The 25,308-nt window shown below is 38.6% G+C and overlaps 2 protein-coding genes across 5 annotated transcripts in view; both read left to right on the top strand.

Annotated features, from left to right (window-relative positions):
* The window catches only part of LOC141376283 (uncharacterized), a 778,518-nt gene that overhangs the window by 296,121 nt on the left and 457,089 nt on the right, over positions 1–25,308 (top strand). The window lies entirely within an intron of this gene.
* The window catches only part of epb41l4a (erythrocyte membrane protein band 4.1 like 4A), an 81,567-nt gene that overhangs the window by 19,330 nt on the left and 36,929 nt on the right, over positions 1–25,308 (top strand). For all 4 annotated transcript variants that reach the window (XR_012385788.1, NM_131223.2, XM_021479106.2 and 1 more), the window contains exons 2-6: positions 8,452–8,556; positions 19,115–19,166; positions 22,901–22,979; positions 24,487–24,584; positions 24,801–24,921. Coding sequence is in view for 3 of the 4 variants with exons in the window: in NM_131223.2 (NP_571298.2) it covers positions 8,452–8,556; positions 19,115–19,166; positions 22,901–22,979; positions 24,487–24,584; positions 24,801–24,921 (455 nt within the window). In the remaining variant the exon portion in view is untranslated. The remainder of the gene's footprint in view (positions 1–8,451; positions 8,557–19,114; positions 19,167–22,900; positions 22,980–24,486; positions 24,585–24,800; positions 24,922–25,308) is intronic.

Here is a 25,308-nt window from a genome sequence, read left to right as displayed (position 1 = left end):
TGGAGTATACACTAACCTGCGCATTATTCAGACACAAGATGGCGCTAAACAGACAAAAACACAAAGCTAAAAGAAACAAAAACAGCTGATGGAGTATACACTAACCTGCGCATTATTCAGGCACTAGATGGCGCTAAACAGTCAAAAACACAAAGCTGACAAAAACAGCTGATGGAGTATACACTAACCTGCGCATTATTCAGACACAAGATGGCGCTAAACAGACAAAAACACAAAGCTAAAAGAAACAAAAACAGCTGATGGAGTATACACTAACCTGCGCATTATTCAGACACAAGATGGCGCTAAACAGACAAAAACACAAAGCTGACAGAAACAAAAACAGCTGATGGAGTATACACTAACCTGCGCATTATTCAGACACAAGATGGCGGTAGACAGTCAAAAACACAAAGCTGACAAACTAAACCAGCTGATGGAGTATACACTAACCTGCGCATTATTCAGACACAAGATGGCGCTAAACAGACAAAAACACAAAGCTGACAGAAACAAAAACAGCTGATGGAGTATACACTAATCTGCGCATTATTCAGACACAAGATGGCGGTAGACAGTCAAAAACACAAAGCTGACAAACTAAAACAGCTGATGGAGTATACACTAACCTGTGCATTATTCAGACACTAGAGGGCACCAAATAGTCAAAATTGAAAAGCTGACAGAAACAAAACCAGCTGATGGAGTATACACTAATCTGCGCATTATTCAGACACTAGATGGAGACAAACAGTCAAAAACACAACAGACACTAAAACAGCTGATGGAGTATACACTAACCTGCGCATTATTCAGACACTAGATGGCGGTAGACAGTCAAAAACACAAAGCTGACAAACTAAACCAGCTGATGGAGTATACACTAACCTGCGCATTATTCAGACACAAGATGGCGCTAAACAGACAAAAACACAAAGCTGACAGAAACAAAAACAGCTGATGGAGTATACACTAATCTGCGCATTATTCAGACACAAGATGGCGGTAGACAGTCAAAAACACAAAGCTGACAAACTAAAACAGCTGATGGAGTATACACTAACCTGTGCATTATTCAGACACTAGAGGGCACCAAATAGTCAAAATTGAAAAGCTGACAGAAACAAAACCAGCTGATGGAGTATACACTAATCTGCGCATTATTCAGACACTAGATGGCGCTAAACAAACAAAAACACAAAGTTGACAGAAAATAAAACAGCTGATGGAGTATACACTAACCTGCGCATTATTCAGACACAAGATGGTGCTAGACAGTCAAAAACACAAAGCTTACAGAAACTAAAACAGCTGACGGAGTATACACTAACCTGCACATTATTCAGTATTATAATATATTATCATATTAATAAAACACTTTTCAACGATTACAGGTCCAACGTAAACAATGTAAACATCGCTAAATTAAATGCAAAATGTCAACAGTGTACTTTTAAGATTGAACAAGAACTTTCACGTTTCTGTCTGCATCTCTGTAATGGCGTCTAATATTGCGCTTATATGCATTATAAAAATATTACCATAATGCATTTAGCGACATCACAAAATAAACAATAGAGCAAAATAATAAATGGCAGGCATTATATTTCATCCATATTTATCATCATTTTGCACAGCCCTAATCTAGATTATATGTTTAAAAAAGGGGTTTGCGCATATGTTGTGCATCTTTTCCAGGTTGTTCGCTTGTGTAGGTGGACTTGAGTCGGATTGTGTTAATTAGTTAATCTTCTTTGTGCACTTTTGGACATTAATACCTCAATCAGCCTTTTATACCATTAGCTCTTATTATTAGACTCAAGCCTGCGCTCTACGTTCTGCTTTCTGTCTCGTCCTGCGTTAGACATGTGGCAATAATCAATAATGCAATATATTGTGACCATGAACATGCATGATATTGTAACTGTGTTTTTATGCAGATTATGTCAATATTATGATATTAATACCATATACTTAAATTTAAGATCATCATCTGTCTGCTCATTGGTAGTTAATCTGTTTTATATATATAATATGTATCATTTTTAATTCAAAGTTAAAATCGAACAGCTGACAGAAATGAAAAAGCTGATGGAGTATACACTAACCTGCGCATTATTCAGACACAAGATGGCGCTAAACAGACAAAACACAAAGCTGACACAAAACTAAAACAGCTGATGGAGTATACACTAACCTGCGCATTATTCAGACAGTAGATGGTGCTAAACAGACAAAAACACAAAGCTGACAGAAACTAAAACAGCTGATGGAGTATACACTAACCTGCGCATTATTCAGACATATAAACTGCCACTAAACTTATACACAGTTAATTGTGATTGCTGCCAGCTGTGTACGCTGACGCCGCCAATTCATTGGAACTTTATTTGCCCGATATATTAATCTTTCAGATAACTGGCTTTCTGGTGAAATCCCCATAGTGGAAGTTTTTCACATAGCATTGAAGTACGCCTCCCGCTGGGGAACTCTAATAATCTCATGGAATAATTGTTCGGAAATTGCTTTTTGTTTTTCTGCATACTAAATAAATATGCTCACGTTTCCACACTGCCAGCACCCACTGGCTAAATATCTATCTAAGCTGAACACAGGTTCTGCCTTACCAAAGTGGAAAACCCCCATTATGTGTGACCTGTGATGTCAGTGGCGTAATTCAAATCCCAAAAGCCCAGCGGGAGGAGAGATGGATATGAGCAATTCCATACAAATGTCCACCTTGCCATGAGAAAATAAAGTTTACACCCATATAGTGAAACACTTTCTATATATCTTTTAAACTTTTATTTAATGTTTACAATGCAAACCCAATTAGATTCACTTTATTTGGTGAACAAAGCAAGTCTCTCATATAATATCATAAAAAATATTACTCTACAAACTGCATTGTACACAAATCAGATGGACATTTTCACATTAGTCAATAATATTACTGTAATTGATTTAAAAACTGAATGAATATAGATTTACACACATTTACTCAAGTAAATAAACAGAGTTAATGATGGGCTAGAAATCTGTGGAATTCTGCGCGTACAGATTCCGTCTGGGCCTTGTCATGACTTTACTTAGAGGGGCACATCACCATTAATCCATTCTTAACTACTCATGAACTCCCGTGCAAAGACTTTCCAAGAGGCATGTGCAGGATGAAAGACTTGTCGCGAACTGAAAAGCGGGGTGAGGGTGGCGGTTGGCATGGGCGTTGCTAGGCCTATTTTAGGGAGGTTTGGGGCGATCGCAAGCTGAAGAGCGGGGGCACTTCAGATCATTTTGGAAGGGCACTTTCTATCCAATACTTTAAAGGCTATGTGCAATGCACAGGTTGAGCCCTATGTGTGCACGTGCCTGGATGAACTCCTAATGCACGTCCAACTAACACTGAATAACAATAGAAAAGTGCTCTGTCAACATCAACATGAACAGTTTCAACACAGGAGTTCATGAGCAGTTAACCTCTTAAGGCCCAAGCTGTTTTTTACATGCATTTTTTATTTCTCTTTGCTATTTGGGCTTATTGGAACATAACTGGAATAAAACCTAAGTATCATCTTTTGATATGATGTACTTTTAGAGAAAAATTATGCCCATATATGTGGACTTGTGGTCCGAATTTATATGAAACACTTTTTCCTGACTGTTTTTTAATGCACATATAACATATACATTTTTTTTTTTTTTTGCATTTTTTGACTATCAGAGAGTAAAAACTAAATTTTTTCCCATTTTGGAAAGTTAAAAATAGTGTTTGGGACATTTCTTATGCTGCAAAACAGTTGCAGGACGACACTGTATGTCTGTAACAAAATATAAAAATTTTAAATAACAGCTGATGGAGTATACACTAACCTGCGCATTATTCAGACACTAGATGGAGACAAACAGTCAAAAACAGCTGATGGAGTATACACTAACCTGCGCATTATTCAGACACTAGATGGAGACAAACAGTCAAAAACACAACAGACACTAAAACAGCTGATGGAGTATACACTAACCTGCGCATTATTCAGACACTAGATGGAGACAAACAGTCAAAAACACAACAGACACTAAAACAGCTGATGGAGTATACACTAACCTGCGCATTATTCAGACACTAGATGGAGACAAACAGTCAAAAACACAACAGAAACTAAAACAGCTGATGGAGTATACACTAACCTGCGCATTATTCAGACACTAGATGGAGACAAAGAGTCAAAAACACAACAGAAACAAAAACAGCTGATGGAGTATACACTAACCTGCGCATTATTCAGACACTAGATGGCGGCTGGCATTTTTACACACAGTTGATTGTGATTGCTGCCAGCTGTGTATGCTGACGCCGCCAAATTTAAACATTTTAAATAGTCACGTAAGAGCTAAAATGTGCTGCACACGTATGTGGACACTCAAGCCCTAGAAGGTTATTTCATCATTAGTTCATAATAAAGTATTGTTAGTTTACATATTAACACATCATTATTCATGTACTGTTATTGTAAAGCAGGGGTGTCAAACTCAATTCCTGGAGGGCCGAAGCCCTGCACAGTTTAGTTCCAACCCTGCTCCAACACACTTACCTGTAGGTTTCAAACAAGCCTGAAGGACTCAATTAGTTTGATCAGGTGTGTTTAATTAGGGTTGGAACTAAACTGTGCAGAGCTGCGGCCCTTTTGGAACTGAGTTTGACACCTGTGTTGTACAGTGTTACTGAAAATTGAATATAAAATGCTTGAAATGTAGCACTTCCAGAATAATTCTGCTGTCGCCAATAGGAAAAGATCCTCCACATTCCTGCCATATCTGCCTTCCCGTAAGACATTTGCGCTAGTCAGGGTGGGATTGCTAAAATAACAGGAGGGAGAGTGAAATGAATGGAGAGGAAATGTATTGCGAAACGCTGCTTGGCACTGCAGATAAAAACACAACACCCTGTCTAATAACTGTGCTGCAACAGAACTTGAGCCGCCACTAAACTAATATTTAATACCAACGTCTTTTCATTCCCATCGGGTAGAGATGTTGACAACAAACCCACAACAGATGAGGAATTAGGAAGTTAAAGCCGTGCGATGGTTTGTAAATCCATACAACAAAAATCTGTTGCTTATATACTGCTTCTAGTGATCTGATGCATTGTGTCGACTTGTCACTGACATGGTATTGTGAAGTCACTTCTGTTTTAATCTAAAACTCAGATATTTATTTAGTGTTTTATCCATTTATTTCAGTTATTTAGTGTGTTCTGGACTTAAAAGGGACTTTTTTATAATCACACTTTATAATAAGAAACACTTGACATTCTCTCTTTGTACGTGTCATCAGAGGGGGAAAGCCCCGCCCACTAGTGACCATCTCTCCCTCATTAGCATAAGACGTTACGTCTTGTTTTTGAATCTGCCACTATGCTGACACACAGACATCTGTAGCTCCGCCCTCTTCTGAATAAGAGCACAATCTCATTTGCATTTAAAGCGACAGTCACCAAAACAGCACAATTAGGATCATCAAAGCCTAAAAGGGTCAGCTTCAGAAAGTTAGAAAACATGTTGATGTAATAATATACCTCATTCTCACGTTCTAGACTTGTTTATCTATATAGTTTCCGCGCAGTATTGAAAATGATTTTGAATATTGATATTTTTTCTTGGTATCATATTGAAGTTAATTAATTAATTCAAGAGTTCACTCTTAGCTGATGATTGATTATAAAGCTTGTTTGGCATGCTGCCCCGAGAGAGAGACCTGAGCTCATAAGATCTTCGAGCCCAGGGCTCATCTTGCAGGGCGAGAGGGGAGTTTGAGCTCAGGTAAATCTCAAGAACTCCCCCGCTCTATCTATCTATCTATCTATCTATCTATCTATCTATCTATCTATCTATCTATCTATCTATCTATCTATCTATCTATCTATCTATCTATCTATCTATCTATCTATCTATCTATCTATCTATCTATCTATCTATCTATATGTCTGTCTGTCTGTCTGTCTGTCTGTCTGTCTGTCTGTCTGTCTGTCTGTCTGTCTGTCTGTCTGTCTGTCTGTCTGTCTGTCTGTCTGTCTGTCTGTCTTTCTGCCTGCCTGTCTGTCCATAAAACATATGCTGGAATAGTTGGCGGTTCATTCCACTGTGGCGACCTTTGAAATAGCGACTGGAAGCCGAAGGAAAATCAATGAATGAATATTGACTAGAACAAAAACTAAGCATTTTTTTGCTATACTATGTGTGGGTGTGTGGGTGTGTGTGCGTGTGTGTGTGTGTGTGTGTGTGTGTGTGTGTGTGTGTGTGTGTGTGTGTGTGTGTATTGTGTTTCAGAGGTGAAGTTTATTGTGTTTCGCCCTGCAGCGTGTGTAACAGGAGCGATTATGACATGCGCTACACAAACACTCAATACACTCCAAAGCCTTTGTGTGTTTAATGTGTGCATTCCTGCACACATATACACACACACACACACACACACATGCACACACACACACACACATGCACACACACACACACACACACACCAGTGTCTTTGTGTGTTTAATGTGTGCCTTCTTAAACACTCCCATATACACACACACACACGGTCACACAAATGTACGGACGCACACGTACACATACACACACAAACACATGCACATACACACAGTAATGCACACACATACAGACAGACACACTGAATACACTCCAAAGTCTTTGTGTGTGTGTCTGTCATGTGAGCTGATGCGTGTGTGAAGCGAGCTGACGTGTGTGTGTCATAGGTGTGATCTGCAGTTGCTCAACAGCAGCAGAGATGCCTCATAAACCCTGATTTATTAGCGCAGTGCAGCTTTTACTGCTGTATCCTACATGACTTTACTAGTACTCGTGGCTCACTGATGCTTCACAACACACACGAATTACAGCATACACAGTGTGTGTGTTTTCTTTTTGGCTTAGTCCCTTTGTTAATCAGGGGTCGCCACAGCGGAATGAACCGCCAACTTATCCAGCATATGTTTTACACAGCGGATGCCCTTCCAGCTGCAACCCGTCACTGAGAAACATCAGTTCACACTCATTCACACTCATACCAATTTAGTTCATCAATTCCCCTATAGCGCATGTGTTTGGACTGTGGGGGAAACCGGAGCACCCAACTCATGCCAACACTGGGAGAACATGCAAACTCCACACAGAAATGCCAACTGACCCAGCTGAGGCTCGAACCAGCGACCTTCTTGCTGTGAGGCGATTGTGCTACCCACTGCGCCACCCTGTTTATTTATTAATTTATTCATTAATACTTAATAGTCTATTTAATTCTTTATTTATTTGTTGTTTTGCTTTTGTTGTTAATATTAATACTACTACTACTAATTTTTTTGATTTACTACATTTATAACAATAATAATAAGGCAGCACCGTGGCGCAGTGGGTAGCACAATCACCTCACAGCAAAAAAGGTCGCTGGTTCGAGGTTGGCATTTCCCCAGCTGGCTCAGTTGGCATTTCTGTGTGGAGTTTGCATGTTCTCACCGTGTTGGCGTGGGTTTCCTCCGGGTGCTCCCAGAAAATAATCTTTAATCAAAACGAAAACAAGGTTATTTATTTTACCCCATTGGCAGATTATTTTGCCTAATTCACTTAATTGAGACTCATTAATTCTGAAAACAAGACAATATTTCTTGCTTGTCCAGAAAAAGCTTTTTGATTTAAAAATTTTTAGATATTCAGACTAAAAACAAGACAAAAACTTAAAGTAAGGAAAATAAATAAATAAATATTCATTCATTCATTCATTTTCTTGTCGGCTTAGTCCCTTTATTAATCCGGGGTCACCACATCGGAATGAACCGCCAACTTATCCAGCTAGTTTTTACGCAGCGTATGCCCTTCCAGCCGCAACCCATCTCTGGGAAACATCCACACATACACACAAAATCATACGCTATGGACAATTTAGCCCACCCAATTCACCTGAACTGCATGTGTATGGACTGATGGGGAAACCGGAGCACCCGGAGGAAACCCACGCGGACACAGGGAGAACATGCAAACTCCACACAGAAACGCCAACTGAGCCAAGTATCGAACCAGCGACCTTCTTGCTGTGAGGCGAACGTGCTACCCACTGCACCACTGTGTCGCCCAATAAATAAATAAAGATATAATTTTTGTTTATTAATTCTTAGAGTAATATAAACAATATAAACATTGTATATATAATATAATACAAATTAATTAATGTTTTTTTGTGTTTTATGTACAGTATGTATGTGTATTTGTGTGAACATTATGTATGTGTATTTATACATGTATAAATCTACACAGTGCACATGTGTGCATATGTACATTATTTAAATAGAAGGGAAAGGGAAGGGAAAATGATTGTTTTCTTTTTCAAATATTTCCCAAATGATGTTTCACAGAGCAATGAAATGTCATCTAATGCACATTTCACCTGTTTCCACAGAAATCCACCAGGGGATGTGTAGTGATGGACTATGTGTTCAGTCACGTGAACCTCGCAGAAACGGAGTATTTTGGGCTTCGCTATTGCGACCGCAGCCATCAGACGGTGAGTTTTACAGTAATTACACACACACACACACACATATATATATATATATATACATATATATATATACACACACACACACTCATATACGCACACTTTATTAGGTACACCTGTCCAACTTCTGGTTAATTGAACCGAGCATCAGAATGGGAAAGAAAGGTTGTTGATGCCAGATGGGCTGGTTTGAGTATTTCAGAAACTGCTGATCCACTGGGATTTTTACGCACAACCATCTGTACGTGCCAAAGGTCAAAGAAGAATGGCCAGACTAGGTCCAGCTGACAGAAAGGGAACAGTAACTCAAATAAGCACTTGATACAACCAAGGTGATGCAACCAATTGAGCATCATGTCAACACCACAGCCTACCTGAGTATTGCTGCTGACCATGTCCATCCTTTTATGGGCACAGTGTCTCCATCTGATGGCTACTTCCAGCAGGATAACACACCATGTCACAAAGCCTGAATCATCTCAGACAGGTTTCTTGAACATGACAATGAGTTCACTGTACTTAAATGGCCTCCACAGTCACCAGAGCTCAATCCAATTGAGCACCAAAAGGGGATCCAACTCGGTACTAGTAAGGTGTACCTAATAAAGTGGCCGGTGAAAGTATATACACAGTACAAGGCTCGACATTTATTTTTGCTTGCTAGCAGTTTTCCGAAAGCCACTCAGCATTTTCTCTAGCCACAATTTTGTTGTAAGGAAAATACGTTTATCATGCTTGGATTTCATTTTGGCATGCTAATTTATTCACTTTAAGTAATTTTACTTACATTTTTGTTTGATTTATTATACATTTTTAGTAATTTTACTTGATTTAGGTCATTTTAATCCCCTCTAACCAACCAAATGATAAAATGCATAGTATGCCAATCTTTTTTTCTGCGCTATCCCTTAAAAACACTACCATTGTTCTACAGAGCAGCCTGAACATTCTGTCAAATATCTCCTTGAAGTCATACAGCTTTTTTTTTAATGACATTTGTTAGCTATGAGTTCAGTTCGGGGTGAAGCATCCCTCGAAGAGAGTTTGCTAAACCATTAACTGGTCAAAAGGTCACCGGGGTCATGTCTGATGTAAAGCATGGTTAGGTTTACCCAGAGGCCAAATGTGTAAAGGTAAAGCGTGGTGTTGTGAAAGAACGCAACAGTCATTATTAGCTCGTGAGCCGGTCCGGTGAGAGAGGTGTTTCACCACGATGCCTTGCGGGCCCTGTCCCACGCGCCTGGATTTATTACCAGGAATGCACTGGGCGAGAAGCACAGCGTAACTCACATTTACACAAATCTGTCAGCTGGATGAGCGGTTATTATCAATAAATAGAGAGCGGAGATCAAATGTGTGGTGTATTCAGGATTGTGTTGTGTTCTGCGGTGAAGGTGTGCTTTATTTGACTCATAGACGCTTCATCTAATTGTAAGGCTGACAGAATTCCTGGCATTTTAACTCGCTGTTAGACACGGAGAATAAAACACCTGTCCTCTCCTGTAGGAGGAAATAAATGTGTGTTTACTTTAAAGTAGTTATTTGTATTTATGGGCTTGTCGGTGCAAAACTTGCCACCTTTATTCTAGATTTTTCTGTGTGGTTGTTGATATTCAGGTTGCTTATAATACACTAAAAATGCTGGTTCCACTGCATTGATTTGTGTTTGGGACAACATGAAGGAATTAGGTTAACTTATTAGTTTCTACTCATTTAAGTGGACTGAACATTAAACAATTAAGCTGCCCCAACGGAATCTCCGAAATTGTTTTGTTTCAGCTCATTCTAAATGAGTAGATTGAACACATTTTTTAGTGCATATGACAAGTTTTTCTTTTTAAAAAATATTAAATTATTTGTAAATTATTTATTAGCATTTTTTATTTAGCTTTAATAGATAACATTGTGTTTATCTGTTTTTGTATTATTCAGTTCTTTTTAGCCAAGGCAACAAATCTAAATTCTAATTTAAGTTTTTCTAAAAAATAAAAAAGAAAAAAAATATTTTAATATTAAAATATTTTCAGTGTATAATAAATGACAAATATTTTATTTTTTTATTTAGCTTTAATAGACAACATTATTAATTTTATCAAATTTTAATTTTATTTAATTTTTTAATTATATTTCATTTAATTTAATTTTAGTCAAGGCCAAAAAAACTTTTTAATTATTAAAAAAAAAATATATATATATGTATATATATATATATATATATATATATATATATATATATATATATATATATATATATATATATATATATATATATATATATATATATAYACACACACACACACAYATATATATATATATATATATATATATATATATATATATATATATATATATATATATATATATATATATTTATATATAATTTTTTTTAAATAATTAAAAAGTTTTTTTTATTAAATAAAATTCAATATTTTCTTATTATTTATTTTTTTTTAAATAATTAAAAAGTTTTTTTATTAAATAAAATTTTAATTTTTTATTTTTTTATTTAGCTTTAATAGATAACAATATGTTTATACTTTATTTTTTTATAATATTACAATTTTTTTTGCCAAGGCAACAAATATAAATTCTAGGTATATATATTTTTTTTACTTGTAGTAAACAATAGCAATACCGTTTCTTTGCAAAACTTGCCACTAGTATTGCTTTGGTGTATAATACATGACAAATATTTTCATGTTTTTATTTAGCTTCAATAGACAACATTGTTTATTTTATTTTTCATTTTTGTGTAAACCCTCCATTTAAATTAAACAGTTTATAAGTTAATGACTGAAACTTTGGTAGACAGAGTGAAAATTTTAAGTCTGATCACCTTGTAAAACATCATTATGTACCAAAGTCACGTAATTGTGCGGTAAAAGCCCTGTTTTTAGTTATAAATAAAGCCGTTTTGAGCTCTGCAGTTCAGTGAAACTCAGCAGCTGCTGTAATGTGATTATTAGATGACTCTCAGCAACTCAATTAGCTTTCTCTAATTCAATAACACACAGCACTAATCCGCTTCCCGTCTGCACAAACACCTTCACTCTTTTCCTATTGTGTGCACATGTGTTTGTCTATGGCTTTGTCTGTCTATGTAAATGTGGTTCAGCGAGAGTTCCTTGTGTTTGTCGGAAAGTCAGGCTTGCATGCTGAAGTATTTCAGGCATGCTCATTTACATTTACATTAAATAGCGTTTATGTTTTACTTGCAAGGCGACACCAGATAGCATTCCCTCCTGACCTAACAGAAATATCACCTGACAAGAGCATTAAAGATTATGTAAAAATCACTTTTATAAGGGGCTTAAACACAGTTGTGTTGTATCAGTGTGTGAATATAAGCAGCATTTAATGGTAACAAAAAAATATTAATTCTATTTGTTTATAATCAGACTTGATGCAGAAACACTTTGATTGACATTCTCCCTTTGTACGTGTCATCAGAGGGGGGAAGCCCCGCCCACTATTGACCATCTCTCCCTCATTAGCAAAACTTTTAACAAAACTTATTAGCTATATTAAACAAACTAAACTTAATATCAGCAGAAAGACATGAAACAAAACGTTTCCAATGTACAAGTTTTAACTAAACGACTCACAGCACACTCTCCTGAACCTAATGTAATTATACAAATGTTAATCTGAGGGTTGTAAATGTATATCGTAGGGATGTAACGGTGTCAGAATTTCACGGTACGGTAATACCTCGGTATGAATGTCACGGTACGGTATTTATTGAATCATTTACAGGAAAAAACAAAACTTATGAAAATACTCCAAAAAAGTGCCAAAAGTGTCAATGACATACAAATTAGCCATCTATCTGTAAGCTTTGAAACAGGAACTTCAATTTTAATAACAAAAAAATATTAAACCATGTAAAAAATTAAGTTTCAATTTAGTATTGTTGAAAACTCATCACATTCAACATTTAATCACTCACTCACTTAGATAGAGATGGGTTTAAAGGAAAATTATCATATAAATATAATCTGGTAAAAGCTGGTATCTCTGGGTATTTACAATGTCCCCTGCAACAGAAAAACCCCTCTCATTTGGGACTGAGGTTTCTGGGACAGAGAGATATGACTTGGCCCAGGTTGACAGCAGTGGGTAACGTTGTGCATTGTCTTTCCCCCACTTGAGAGGACAAACCATGAGTAAGATAGAGGTCTCATGTCTGCATCAATCTGAACAGTGTGCTGACAACACCGCTATTCAGTACGCGCGCGACAACACAGCTGATAAGAACTCGCGCGACAACACCGCTATTCAGTACGCGCGCGACAACACAGCTGATAAGAACTCGCGCGACAACACCGCTATTCAGTACGCGCGCGACAACACAGCTGATAAGAACTCGCGCGACAACACCGCTATTCAGTACGCGCGCGACAACACAGCTGATAAGAACTCACGCGACAACACCGCTATTCAGTACGCGCGCGACAACACAGCTGATAAGAACTCGCGCGACAACACCACTATTCAGTACGCGCGCAGCGACAACACCCGCTTTAAGCAGGTCGCACACCAGAAGCGCCACGCAGCGCCACGCAGCGCCATGTATTTTAGAATTCTAAACATAGGTTTCTATCAGGATACACACACCGGCGCCGCAAGTCGGCGGCTGTCGGCGGCGCCCGGCGACGACTCAGGACGCAGTTCATTTTTCAGCCGCGCCACAGAGCGCCATCTGATTAGTTTCATGTTAAATATCATTCGAATGTGCGCGTCTGGTGTGCGATACTTTAAACTGTCATGTACGCGCCGTGTCGCGGCGCTGAGCGGCGCTTCTGGTGTGCAACCCGCTTTAGGGTTTTCCAGCTCTTTTTCATCCCCGCTTCTAGCAGCACACTCCATTTCCGCATTACTGCATCTGTAGCGACAACAGACCGCAAGGGATAATGGTCAAGCATGGGCTGATGGGAATTGTAGTTTTCACTACCTCCCGTTCGCTTCATTCGCCTGAGCAAATTTTCTCAGAAGACCTATAGTTTTACCGAGTCATGCGACTTCGGTAATATCGAAAAAAAAAAATATTGCGGTATGACGGTATTTACAATACCGTTACATCCCTAGTATATCGCATGATGTACTTGCTTCAAGCCTCTCTCCGAGGTGTTACTTAAGAGTAGGACTGGGCAATAAAATCAGTATCAGTATTTATTTATCGAACACCATTGTCAATATCAGTGAAAAAAAGATTTGGTATGTAGTTTAGGTATGAAGGCTATAGTTTTATTAGGATTTGGCTGCTAAGCGCGCCAATAACAGGGTCCCTGCGGGGTCTTAAAAAGTAAAAAATGTACAAATCGAAATTTAAGGCTTTAAAAATTCGCTGTTCTAGGTCTTAAATATTTTTGCACAGGTCTTATTTTTGCGATGTCCACTTAACGCTACATCTAATGCTCATTTAAAAGAAAATGTGTTGTTGCTAGGTTTTTGGGGTGTTGTAGTTCTTTATACAACAGTTCTGTCTGGTTCTCAAATCTGATTGGCTGATAGCTGTGATATATTGAAGTAATATCAGCCCCCGTACAGCCTCTTTACCCTTTGTGTATTACTCCGGCCACATACAGCCAGCAAAAAGCAGACACTACAGATCTAAAGCTTAAAAGATGCACGCTCAACTGTCAGCTTATGATTTGAATCCAACGCGGAAGAAAGTAGTTCCTCATACAAAAGGGATTTTGAGACTCTCCGTGTTTGATTTTGTTTTTATACAGTTTCAAACTGTTGTATAAACGCAATATCACACGAGTAGCAGTGCAATATGGCTGTATATTGGCACTGGTGGGGACACTAAGGCACTCGGCCTGCTGCCAATGCTCGCCTCCCACCAGTGCTGATATACAGCCATATCGCACTGCTACTCGTGTGATATTGCTCATTTATTTCACTAGTCAAATTGTAATTTGCGGGATTACAACTACAAAAAGGTCAACTTGCAATAGCCAATCAGCTTTCTGTCATTAAACTCACCTCCGAATGTGATGTGTTTGCAGAAGTTCGCTTTGAGTGTACGCGACATGATTTCGGCTGGCAGTGTTTGCTGTTATTTCACTGACAAATGTCGTAAGCCCCTCCCTTTTCTGGACTATTCAGATGTGTTCAAATTTCTACTGATGCTGGGGAGGAAATTAATGATGAATAAATGGGGCGGGACAGAACCCCCTCTTGTCAAGGACTGGATAATTCTGATTAAAGAAACCATAGTCATGGAAAAAATTGGACATATATTAAAGGGAAAATCCACGTCATTTCAGAAGCCGTGGGAAACTCTTTTGACCTGTCTTGGCATTGATTATAAGTCTGCTATGTTTCCTTAATTGTACACATCACAATATTGTAATATTGTTTTGAATTAGACCACACTGCTGTTTTAAATGTTTTATTATTTATTTTTAAATTAATAATTATATATTTTTTATATCTTATAACTTTTATTTATTTATTTATCTATTTTTCTTTTTATTCTTTCTTTTTTCCCTGAAAATATCGTATACTGTTCATGTTCTACTCAGTACTGTGTATACAACTAATATTAAAAAGTTATATTAAAAAATTTTAATCAAAATAAAGGTGAAACAGTGACGCAGTAGGTAGTGCTGTCACCTCACAGCAAGAAGGTCGCCTGGTCGCTGGTTCGAACCTCGGCTCAGTTGGCGTTTCTGTGTGGAGTTTGCATGTTCTCCCTACATTCGCGTGGGTTTCCTCCGGGTGCTCCGGTTTCCCCCACAGTCCAAAGACATGCAGTACAGGTGAATTGGGTAGGCTAAATTGTCCGTAGTGTATGAGTGTGTGTGTGTGTGAATGTGTGTGTGTGTGTGGATGTTTCCCAGAGATGGGTTGCGACTGGAAGGGCATCCGCTGCGCAAAAACTTGCTGGATAAGTTGGCGGTTCATTCTGCTGTGGAGACCCCGGATTAATAAAGGGACTGGGCCGACAAGAAAATGAATGAATGAATTAATGGAAGTCAATGGTTACAGGTTTTCAATTTTTCAATTTTCTTTTTTTATCTGATGAACACAAATAAAAGATATTTTGAAAAGTGCTGGAAACGTGTAACCATTGATTTCCATCGCATTTGTTTTCCCTACTATGAAAGTTAATGGTTACAGGTTTTCAACTTTCTTCAAAATATCTTTTTTTTTTTTTTTGATAAGCACAAAAATAAGATATTTAGAAAAATGATGAAAACCTTCATTCATCCATTTTCTTGTCAGCTTAGTCCCTTTATTAATCCAGGGTCACCACAGCGGAATGAACCGCCAATGTGTATAAGTGTGTGCGTGTGAATGTGTATGTGGATGTTTCCCAGAGATGGGTTGTGACTGGAAGGGCATCCGCTGCGTAAAAACTTGCTGGATAAGTTGGTGGTTCATTCCGCTGTGGAGACCCCGGATTAATAAAGGGACTAAGCCGACAAGAAAATGAATGAATGTATAAATGGAAGTCAATGGTTACAGGTTTTCAATTTTCTTCAAAATATATTTTTTATCTGATGAACACAAATACAAGATATTTTGAAAAATGCTGGAAACGTGTAACCATTGACTTCGATCGCATTTGTTTTCCCTACTATGAAAGTTAATGGTTACAGGTTTTCAACTTTCTTCAAAATATCTTTTTTTTTTATCTGATGAGCACAAAAATAAGATATTTAGAAAAATGATGAAAACCTTCATTTATCCATTTTCTTGTCAGCTTTAATTAATCCGGGGTCACCACAGCGGAATGAACCGCCAATGTGTATGAGTGTGTGCGTGTGAATGTGTATGTTTCCCAGAGATGGGTTGTGGCTGGAAGGGCATCCGCTGCGTAAAAACTTGCTGGATAAGTTGGCGGTTCATTCCGCTGTGGCGACCCCGGATTAATAAAGGGACTAAGCCGACAAGAAAATGAATGAATGAATGAATAAAGGAGTCTAATTATTATAGGCTTATAGTTCCAGATATTGCGGAGTGATCTGTGAAATAATGAATGGGCTGGAGGAGTGCATGAAATAATAATAAATGTAGGGAAGGATCTATGTTAAAGTGGTCCTCCTAAAAGCAGGGATCAGTGCAGCGTGGTCTGAATAATGACAGAAGACGAGTTGTGCTCCAGACGACAGGCTCTGACCTGCTCAAAGCTCATGTTTTATTGATGGAGGCCACACTCATTTTTAACGAGCCCGCTTTTAATGGGCCTCTTATTATGGCAGCGCTTGCATGACTGAACATCTCAGCTGCTCAACGCTTTCAGGACGAGCTTCAGAATTAAAGGGGTCATGTGGGAAAATTATTATGTATTTATGAAACTTCCTGACTTCAGGAAGTCGGCAGATGGAATTTCATGTGAAGCACTCTGGACAAAAAATGAGCCTCTCTTTTATTGTGTGATCTCACATTATAAAATACTATAGTCATTTATTGTCAATACTACACTACCAGAGAAAAGTCTTGTGGGGGATCCCAGTTGTAAGAGCAACACATAAAAACGTGACTTCTGGTTGATCATTTGGAAAAGTGGAAGATTTTCCTGATGAACCATCTGTTGATCTGCATCCCAATCATCACTAATACTGCAGAAGACCAACTGGAACCCACATGGACTCAAGATTCTCATAGAAATCAGTCAAGTTTGGTGAAGGAGAAATCATGGTTTGGGGTTACATTCAGTATGGGGGCGTTCGAGAGATCTGCATCAACAGCCTGAGGTATCAAGACATCTGTGCTGCCCATTACATTACAAACCACAGGAGAGAGACAATTCTCCAGCAGGATAGCGCTCCTTCTCATACTTCAGCCTTCACATCAAAGCTCCTGAAAGCAGAGAAGGTCAAGCTGCTCCAGGATTGGCCAGCCCAGTCACCAGATATGAACATTATTGAGCATGTCTGGGGTAAAATGATGGAGGAAGATGAACACAAAGACTCTTGATGAACTCTGGGAGTCCTGCTGAATGCTTTCTTTGGTATTCCAGATGACTTTATTAATCAGTGATGTGAGTCATGTCAGAGATGTATGGATGCAGTCCTCCAAGCTCATGATGGAGTCAGACACAATATTCATTCTGTCTCCACTGCAGCAGGACTTTATATTCTATACTGGACATTATTTCTGTTCAGCGATGAGACTTTAGTCTAAGCAGAGTCAGACCGCACTGTCCTAATCAAATCATTAATAATCAAGACATGATCAGATTTTATTGTGGTCAAATAAGCAAAATCTAGAGGCCTTTACCTTTCATATAAGCCACTTCTGATACCAAATGATCAATTGGAAGTCAACTTATTAAGTTGTTTCTAAAACTTGGATAGGCGACAAGACTTTTATCAGGTAGTGTATAGTGTTTTTGAACCATACTATAGCAAAGAATTAGCGTTAATGCATTATGATGATTCTACAGTTGCTATGGTAACACATCTATAGTAGACTATGCAAATGACCCAATACTGTACTGTAACTATAGTGTATATAATACAACCATAAATCAGAAAAAGTTGTGACAGTATGAAAAACGTTAATAAGAAAGAAAGTAGTGCTAAAAGTAGTGTAAAAACGTGCTGGATAAGTTGGCGATTCATTCCGCTGTGGCAACTCTGGATTAATATATATTTATATATTAGTTATTTATTGTTGTTATTTATTTTTTTTTTAATAAACACGTATTCCAATTTTGGTTTTTACAACACATATTAAAATGTTGAACCAGTAAAGCATTTAGCGCTTTGTAATGTTGCCATTCCTGTTAACAAATCTTCTAGATGACGTTTAGATTTACTAGACGTTTAGATACTGAAGACACCAAGTGATGAAGTGTTTCAGCTGTAATTTTCTCCCATTCTTCCTGCAAACAAGTCTTAAGGTGGACAACAGTACAGGGTCTTCGGTATTGCAATTTGCACTTCAAGATGTGCCACACATTCTCTATTAAAGACAGGTCGGGACTGCAGACAGGCCAGTCAAGTACCTGTATACTCATCCTCCGCACTAAGGACTTTGTAATGTGTGTGCAGAATGTGGTTTTGCATTGTCTTGTTGAATTATGCATGGGTGTCCCCCTCCAAAATTTGAGTTTCTGTTGCCTTTCTATCAGCTGGAACCAGTCTGGCCATTCTCCTCTGACCTCTGGCATCATCAAGGCATTTGTGCCCACAGAACTGCCGCTCACTGGAGATTTCCTCTTTGTCGGAGCATTCTCTGTAAAGCCTAGAGATGGTTGTGCTTGAAAATCCCAGTAGATCAGCAGTTTCTGAAATACTCAGAGCAGCCCATGCCACGTTCAAAGTCACTTAAATCCCCTTTCCTCCCCATTCTGATGCTCACTTTGAACAGCAGCAGATCGTCTTGACCATGTCTACATGCCTAAATGCCTTGAGCTGCTGCCTTGTAATTGGCTCATTAGAAATGTGTGGTTGGACAGGTGTACCTAATAAAGTGGCCAGTGAGTCTAGCTATCCCTTAGACTAACACCTAAAAAATTAATTTTAATTTCACAGTACCTTTAATGCATAGTTACTATGTTTACTCTATGTTGATCTGATCAAATCTCTTCTTATGTTTACAGTTTTGGCTGGATCCCTCAAAAACCCTTGCTGAGCATAAAGATCTGATAGCAAGTAAGTATGCACCACCTCAGCATCTTCAGAAATCTTCAGAGATGCTCTTTAATTCATCGCGCATCATGGGATGAAACATATTGACCTCATGATTGCAGCAGAGATTAAAAATGGATCCGCGCCGCACGAGCCCCAGCCGTAATGATTCTTCAAAGGCCTCCCGATAAAACTCATATCGCCTTTCAAATGATAATTTGCAAGCAATTATGTGGTTAAGCCCATCCAAATAAGTAGTAATGAATAAAATTAGCTTTGCGTGTTTAGCTGCACAGCAAGCGAAGCATTTGCATCTCTACTGAAATGCGAATGTAGGTCAGATTTTACAAAGCGTCTGATTAACGCCTTTGGGAAATTTATATGCACGATTTTTTTTGTGTGTGGATGCTTTTTTATATATAAAAAAATATATAAAATATATATTATATATTATATATATATACAGTTAAAGACAGAATTATAGGGTATATGCCGAAGGATGCTATTGGGACTTTTAATTTGCCAGTAACCTGGGTTAAGCGCTTCCGGCGAACTGTATGCCAATGCAAAAACCAGCGCGTTTAAGGTCTGTTTTCTATAAAAATCAGCGATCTCCACTGGCTGAGTGATATCTGATATAAAGTGGGTCTCAGATTGTACAAGAAGCACTGCATTACATTACATTCACCCCGCCATGTCTTTATAATATGAGCATTTATTTTACCCCAGTATATTCAATGGAGCTTCTGCGCTAGCCTGCCGATTCTGACGAGCGCGTGCGAGTAAACAGCTTATTATTGTCACGTTTTACGCTTGAACAACTAAATGAATGCTAAAGTTTATTTAACTGAATGTATTTTAATGACATTACAACATCGATGCTGTAAAAAGAACCGTAAAAAATGGAAAAAAGTTCACAAAACAGGTCACTGGAAGTTTATCCGTATGAGGAAAAACACTAGCTTGGCATATACCCTATCAGTCCCCCTGTTTATTTTTTCCCCCAATTTCTGTTTAACGGAGAGCAGATTTTTTTAACACATTTCTAATCATAATAGTTTAATATCTCATCTCTAATAACTGATTTATTTTATTTTTGTCATGATGACAGTAAATAATATTTGACTAGATATTTTTTCAAGACACTTCTATACAGCTTAAAGTGACATTTAAATGTTTTACTAGGTTTATTAGGTTAAGTAGGCAGGTTAGGGTAATTAGGCAAGTCATTGTATAACGATGGTTTGTTTTGTAGACAATCGATAAAGAATTTAGCTTAAAGAGGCTAATAATTTTGACATAAAAATAGTGTTTAAAAAATTCAAAACTGCTTTTACTCTTGCCGGAATAAAAGAAATAAGACTTTCTCCAGAAGAAAAAATATTATCAGACATACTGTGAAAATTTCCTTGCTCTGTTAAACATCATTTGGGAAATATTTTAAAAAGAAGAAAAAAATCAAAGGGGGGCCAATAATTCTGACTTCAACTGTACATTATCCAGACTGGCTGGTTTGGGTGGGGTTGATTAGCAGGAACTAAACTGGTCACATTGTATTACACTCTAATGGTAGTAAATTGTGTGTAATTGTGTTGTGAAATTTCTTGCAATTATGATTTTTACTTTTGATCATTAATTGTAAGTGCATGTAAAAGCGCTGTGTGATGTTAATTGTCTACGATTATGTGGTGATTGTCTTGTGTGAGAGTTGAATTATCAGACACTTCAAAGAAAACAAAATAATGTAATATAATAATAAAAAATAATGTCCTGTAAGTCCAAATGCATTGACTGTACACTCTCAGAAATAAAGGAGAGCTGTCACTGGGGTGGTACCTATTTAAAAGGTACAAATTTGTACCTAAAAGGTCCATATTAATACCTCAAGGGTACATATTGGTACCTGAAAAGTACAAAAGTGCTAATATATACTTTTGAGGTGCCAATATGGAACCTTCAAGTACAAATGTGTATCTTTTGAAAAGGTTCCACCCCAGTGACAGCTCTCCTTTATCTCTGAGAGTGCATGATGAAGCCTGTTAGAACGAGCCTTTACTGTAAAAAACGAAGTCATGACAACTTGTGTTTTCACATTACTGTAACTTAATTTACAAACTTGTATTTTAAGTTGAACTAATTTTTAACACTCTTTTTTGATAATCCATGCACAAAGTGCAAAGCGCAAATGCATTAAGGGCATGTCAGAATCCACTTTTGCTAATATAAGGACTGAAAAATCCGCTTTGCGCCATGGCGCATGGTCTAACAGGGTTGAGCTTATTCTCTTAATGAGTTATCTGCTTGTTAAGTGATGACAGGTTTGTGACGTATGTAATACTGTTTCCGGGTCCAAGCCGCCATTCACTTGAGTGGAGAAATCCTTCGTTTATGATCACTTTTTATTCCTATCACACGTTAAAGTTAACTTTACATAAAGTCATAGTGTACACAGCAATCTCTGGGCTTGCTGCATAACAAATACCAAAATTTTAACAATTTATAAAACAATGAATCACTTTCTGGCCATCGGATAATAGGCATGGACATATAAACTGTGATCGTGACTTTCGAAAGTATTAAATCGCTTTGTAAACGTTTATTATTACCATTTTATGAGTCTTCCCATTCAGTAAAATAGAGCGCTTGGACCCGGAAGCCGCTCCGCGTGACGTCACACTTAACAAGCGGATAGGTGTGCTTTGAGAATAAACCAATCAGCGTCTCATCTCCCATTCCCTTTAAGAGCCAGTTGCATCGCGCCATGGCGCATTTGCTATTTACATGACGTAAATTAAGTGGAAGTGGAAAAACTGAGCATTTCACTAGAAAGAAAACAGTTGAACAGAGCATCTGCAGCGCGAGAATGAGAGATGAGGCCTCCTCATTATTAACTTTCACTTTCGCTCTCGTGGATAGGGAAACCTTGTACGCACAGACATCAATTAGCCTGTAAATAATTAAATTAGTTTGTTAGGCGCAAAGATTTGTGTCAAAGCTATTTCAAGTCAGCTGAATTGTTGCAAGTTAAAAGTTAAGTTGGTTCAACTCAAAAACGGAAGTGAGCAACATGTTTTTACAGTGTATAATTTTTACAGTGTAAAACTTTACAGTGTATACATCCCCGTCTTTATATCATATAGTTAGGTAATATCACTTATTGTATATGTCTGTTGAATGCTTCATTCTGATTGGCTGCTGAACGTTCTAAAGGTGTGCTCTTATTTTCATATAAACGCACAGCTAAAGTAGTTCCGGCAGCTGTGTTCATGATTATCAATGTGTGACGCACCATTCACACGGGGCGTCAGTGTCAACGCTTGCCATTCACTTTGAATGGGTGGCGTCAGGCGTTGCCGAACTGCATTGTGGATCCGTCAGCGCCGCTTCAGAGGCGTTGCTCGCTGCAGAAGTTGGGACTAGCTCGACTTTTCAAGCGCCGACGGAAGCGTCAGCCAATCAGATCGCTGTATGCAAATATACCAGCTATACAGTGGCCTATTGCTGACTGAATTTTATTGGCTGAGGCTGCTATGACGATCGCATCAGCCCCAACTTCAGACACGCCTTCAGTCAAGCGTTAACGCTGAAGCCCCGTGTGAATGGAGCAGGAGGGTCATTGATTTCATACAGCACATTCAGAACAGTTAGGAAGTATACATTTTAGACTTAATATTGCAGATCATTAGTGTGTCTGAGAGCATCACTGTGCTGATTTACTTCCTAAACGAATCTGTTCATGTATGTTTTCTTCTCTCCAGCTGGACCTCCATACACACTGTACTTCGGCGTGAAGTTTTACGCTGAAGATCCTGGTAAACTGAAAGAGGAGATCACAAGGTGTGTGTTCAGAGTCAGGAGTCGTGTGTGTGTGTGCTCGCATTTTTGTGAAACGCGAGGATATACATTTTTATAATGACATGGGTATGACACTGGTATTACAGGAGAAGATGACTTATGAGGACATTGCTCTTGTCCCCATTTTTTAAAAAGCGTATAAATCATATACGCTTATATATATATATATATATATAATCATATATATAGAGAGTCCTATGAGGGCTGGGTTTAGAAATAGCATTATTTGCATATACACTTAACGGCCACTTTATTAGGTACACCTGTCCAACTGCTCGTTAACACAAATTTCTAATCAGCCAATCACATGGCAGCAACTCAATGCGTTTAGGCATGCAAGAAAGGCAAGAAAGGGGATTTGAGTGACTTTGAACGTGGCATGGTTGTTGGTGCCAGACTGGTCTATTTCAGAAACTGCTGATCTACTGGGATTTTCACGCACAACCATCTCTAGGGTTTACAGAGAATGTTCCAAAAAAGAGGAAATATTCAGTGAGCGGCAGTTCTGTGGGCGCAAATGCCTTGTTGATGCCAGAGGTCAGAGGAGAATGGCCAGACTGGTTCCAACTGATAGTAAGGCAACAGTAACTCAAATAAGCACTCGATACAACCGAGCTCTGCAGAAGAGCATCTCTGAACACACAACACGTCCAACCTTGAGGCAGATGGGCGGTTCAACAATTCAGCGTATCAACGGCTGAGTATTGTTGCTGACCATGTCCATCCCTTTATGAGCACAGTGTCTCCATCTTCTGATGGCTACTTCCTGCAGGATAACGCAGCATGTCATGAAGCTCAATCATCTCAGACTGGTTTCTTGAACATGACGATGAGTTCACTGTACTCAAATGGCCTCCACAGTCACCAGATATCAATCCAATAGAGCAGCTTTGGGATGTGGTGGAACGGGAGATTGGCATCATGGATGTGCAGCCGACAAATCTGCAGCAACTGCGTGATGCTATCAGGTCAACATGGAGCAAAATCTCTGAGGAATATTTCCAGTAGCTTGTTGAATCTCTGCCATGAAGGATTAAGGCAGTTCTGAAGGCAAAAAGGCGGTCCAACCCGGTACTAGTAAGGTGTACCTAATAAAGTGGCCGGTTAGTGTAATTTGTAAACTTAAAAAAAACATTATGCCTATGTTCCCACAACTCACAAAAACAGTCTTTGTGTGTGCGCGTGTATGTGCATGTTGTATTCCTGACATTGTCAATATATTAATACCAGTTAATTTTTTACATTTTTGGTCCCCATGAGGAAAACTGATCATTAATCATCCAGAATGAAGTATTTTGAAAGTGCAGATTGTTTGCTGTGAGGGTTGGGTTTAGGGGTAGGGTTGGAATAGGGGGGGAGAAAATATACAGTAGACCGACAACAGAAGTAAAGCGCAGTAGAATATACAGTAAAAACACCATTACAGCTATATATGTGTGTGTGTGTGTATGTATTCATGTGTGCGTGGGTCTCTCTGTGTGTGTGTCAGGTATCAGTTTTTTCTGCAGGTGAAGCAGGATGTTCTGCAGGGGAGGCTCCCGTGTGCGTTCAACATCAGCGCTCAGCTCGCCGCTCTGGCTATTCAATGTACGCACTGTACACATTCACACATCATACAGCCAGTGTTAGTTCTGTTCAGAGGTGCTGATAAATAAAGTGCCAGCTAATAAAGTGGCCGGCGAGTGTACAAATAAACTGGAGTTGAATTGAAATTAATTATGGTAATTCTGTTTATGATGTTGATGGGTTATCATGATATTTCCAGACTGTTCCTTTAATACATGCTTTCTCTTTTGCCCGCAGCTGAACTGGGGGACTACGACCCGTACAAGCACACAGCGGGTTACGTGTCAGAATATCGCTTCGTCCCCGACCAGAAAGAGGATCTGGAGGACAGCATTGAACAGATTCATAAAACACTGCTGTAAGACTGTAACACACACACACACACGCACACACACACACATCAGTGTACAGCTTAATCCAGCACAGATTACACCTCAGAGCTGCTGGAGACAAATCAGACAACACGAGTCAGTGTGAATGAGTGTGTGTGTGTTTGTTCGTGCATTTGTGAGTGAGTGAATGTGTGTGCATGTGTATATGTGTCTGTGTGAGTGCATTTGTGTGTGTGTGTGCGCACATCCGTGTGTGCTTGCATCTATTTGAGTTTGTGCATCTATTTGTGTGACAGTGTCTGTGTGTGTGAATTTTGTGCGTCTGTTTGCATCTGTGGGTCTTTGCGTGTGGTTGAGTGTGTGCATCTTAATGCACATCTGTGTTTGTGCATTTGTGTGTGTCGGTGTGTGTG

Source organism: Danio rerio, chromosome 10 (assembly GCF_049306965.1).
Source record: "Danio rerio strain Tuebingen ecotype United States chromosome 10, GRCz12tu, whole genome shotgun sequence".
Lineage (NCBI taxonomy): Eukaryota > Metazoa > Chordata > Actinopteri > Cypriniformes > Danionidae > Danio > Danio rerio.
This window is presented reverse-complemented; position numbering and strand designations above follow the sequence as displayed.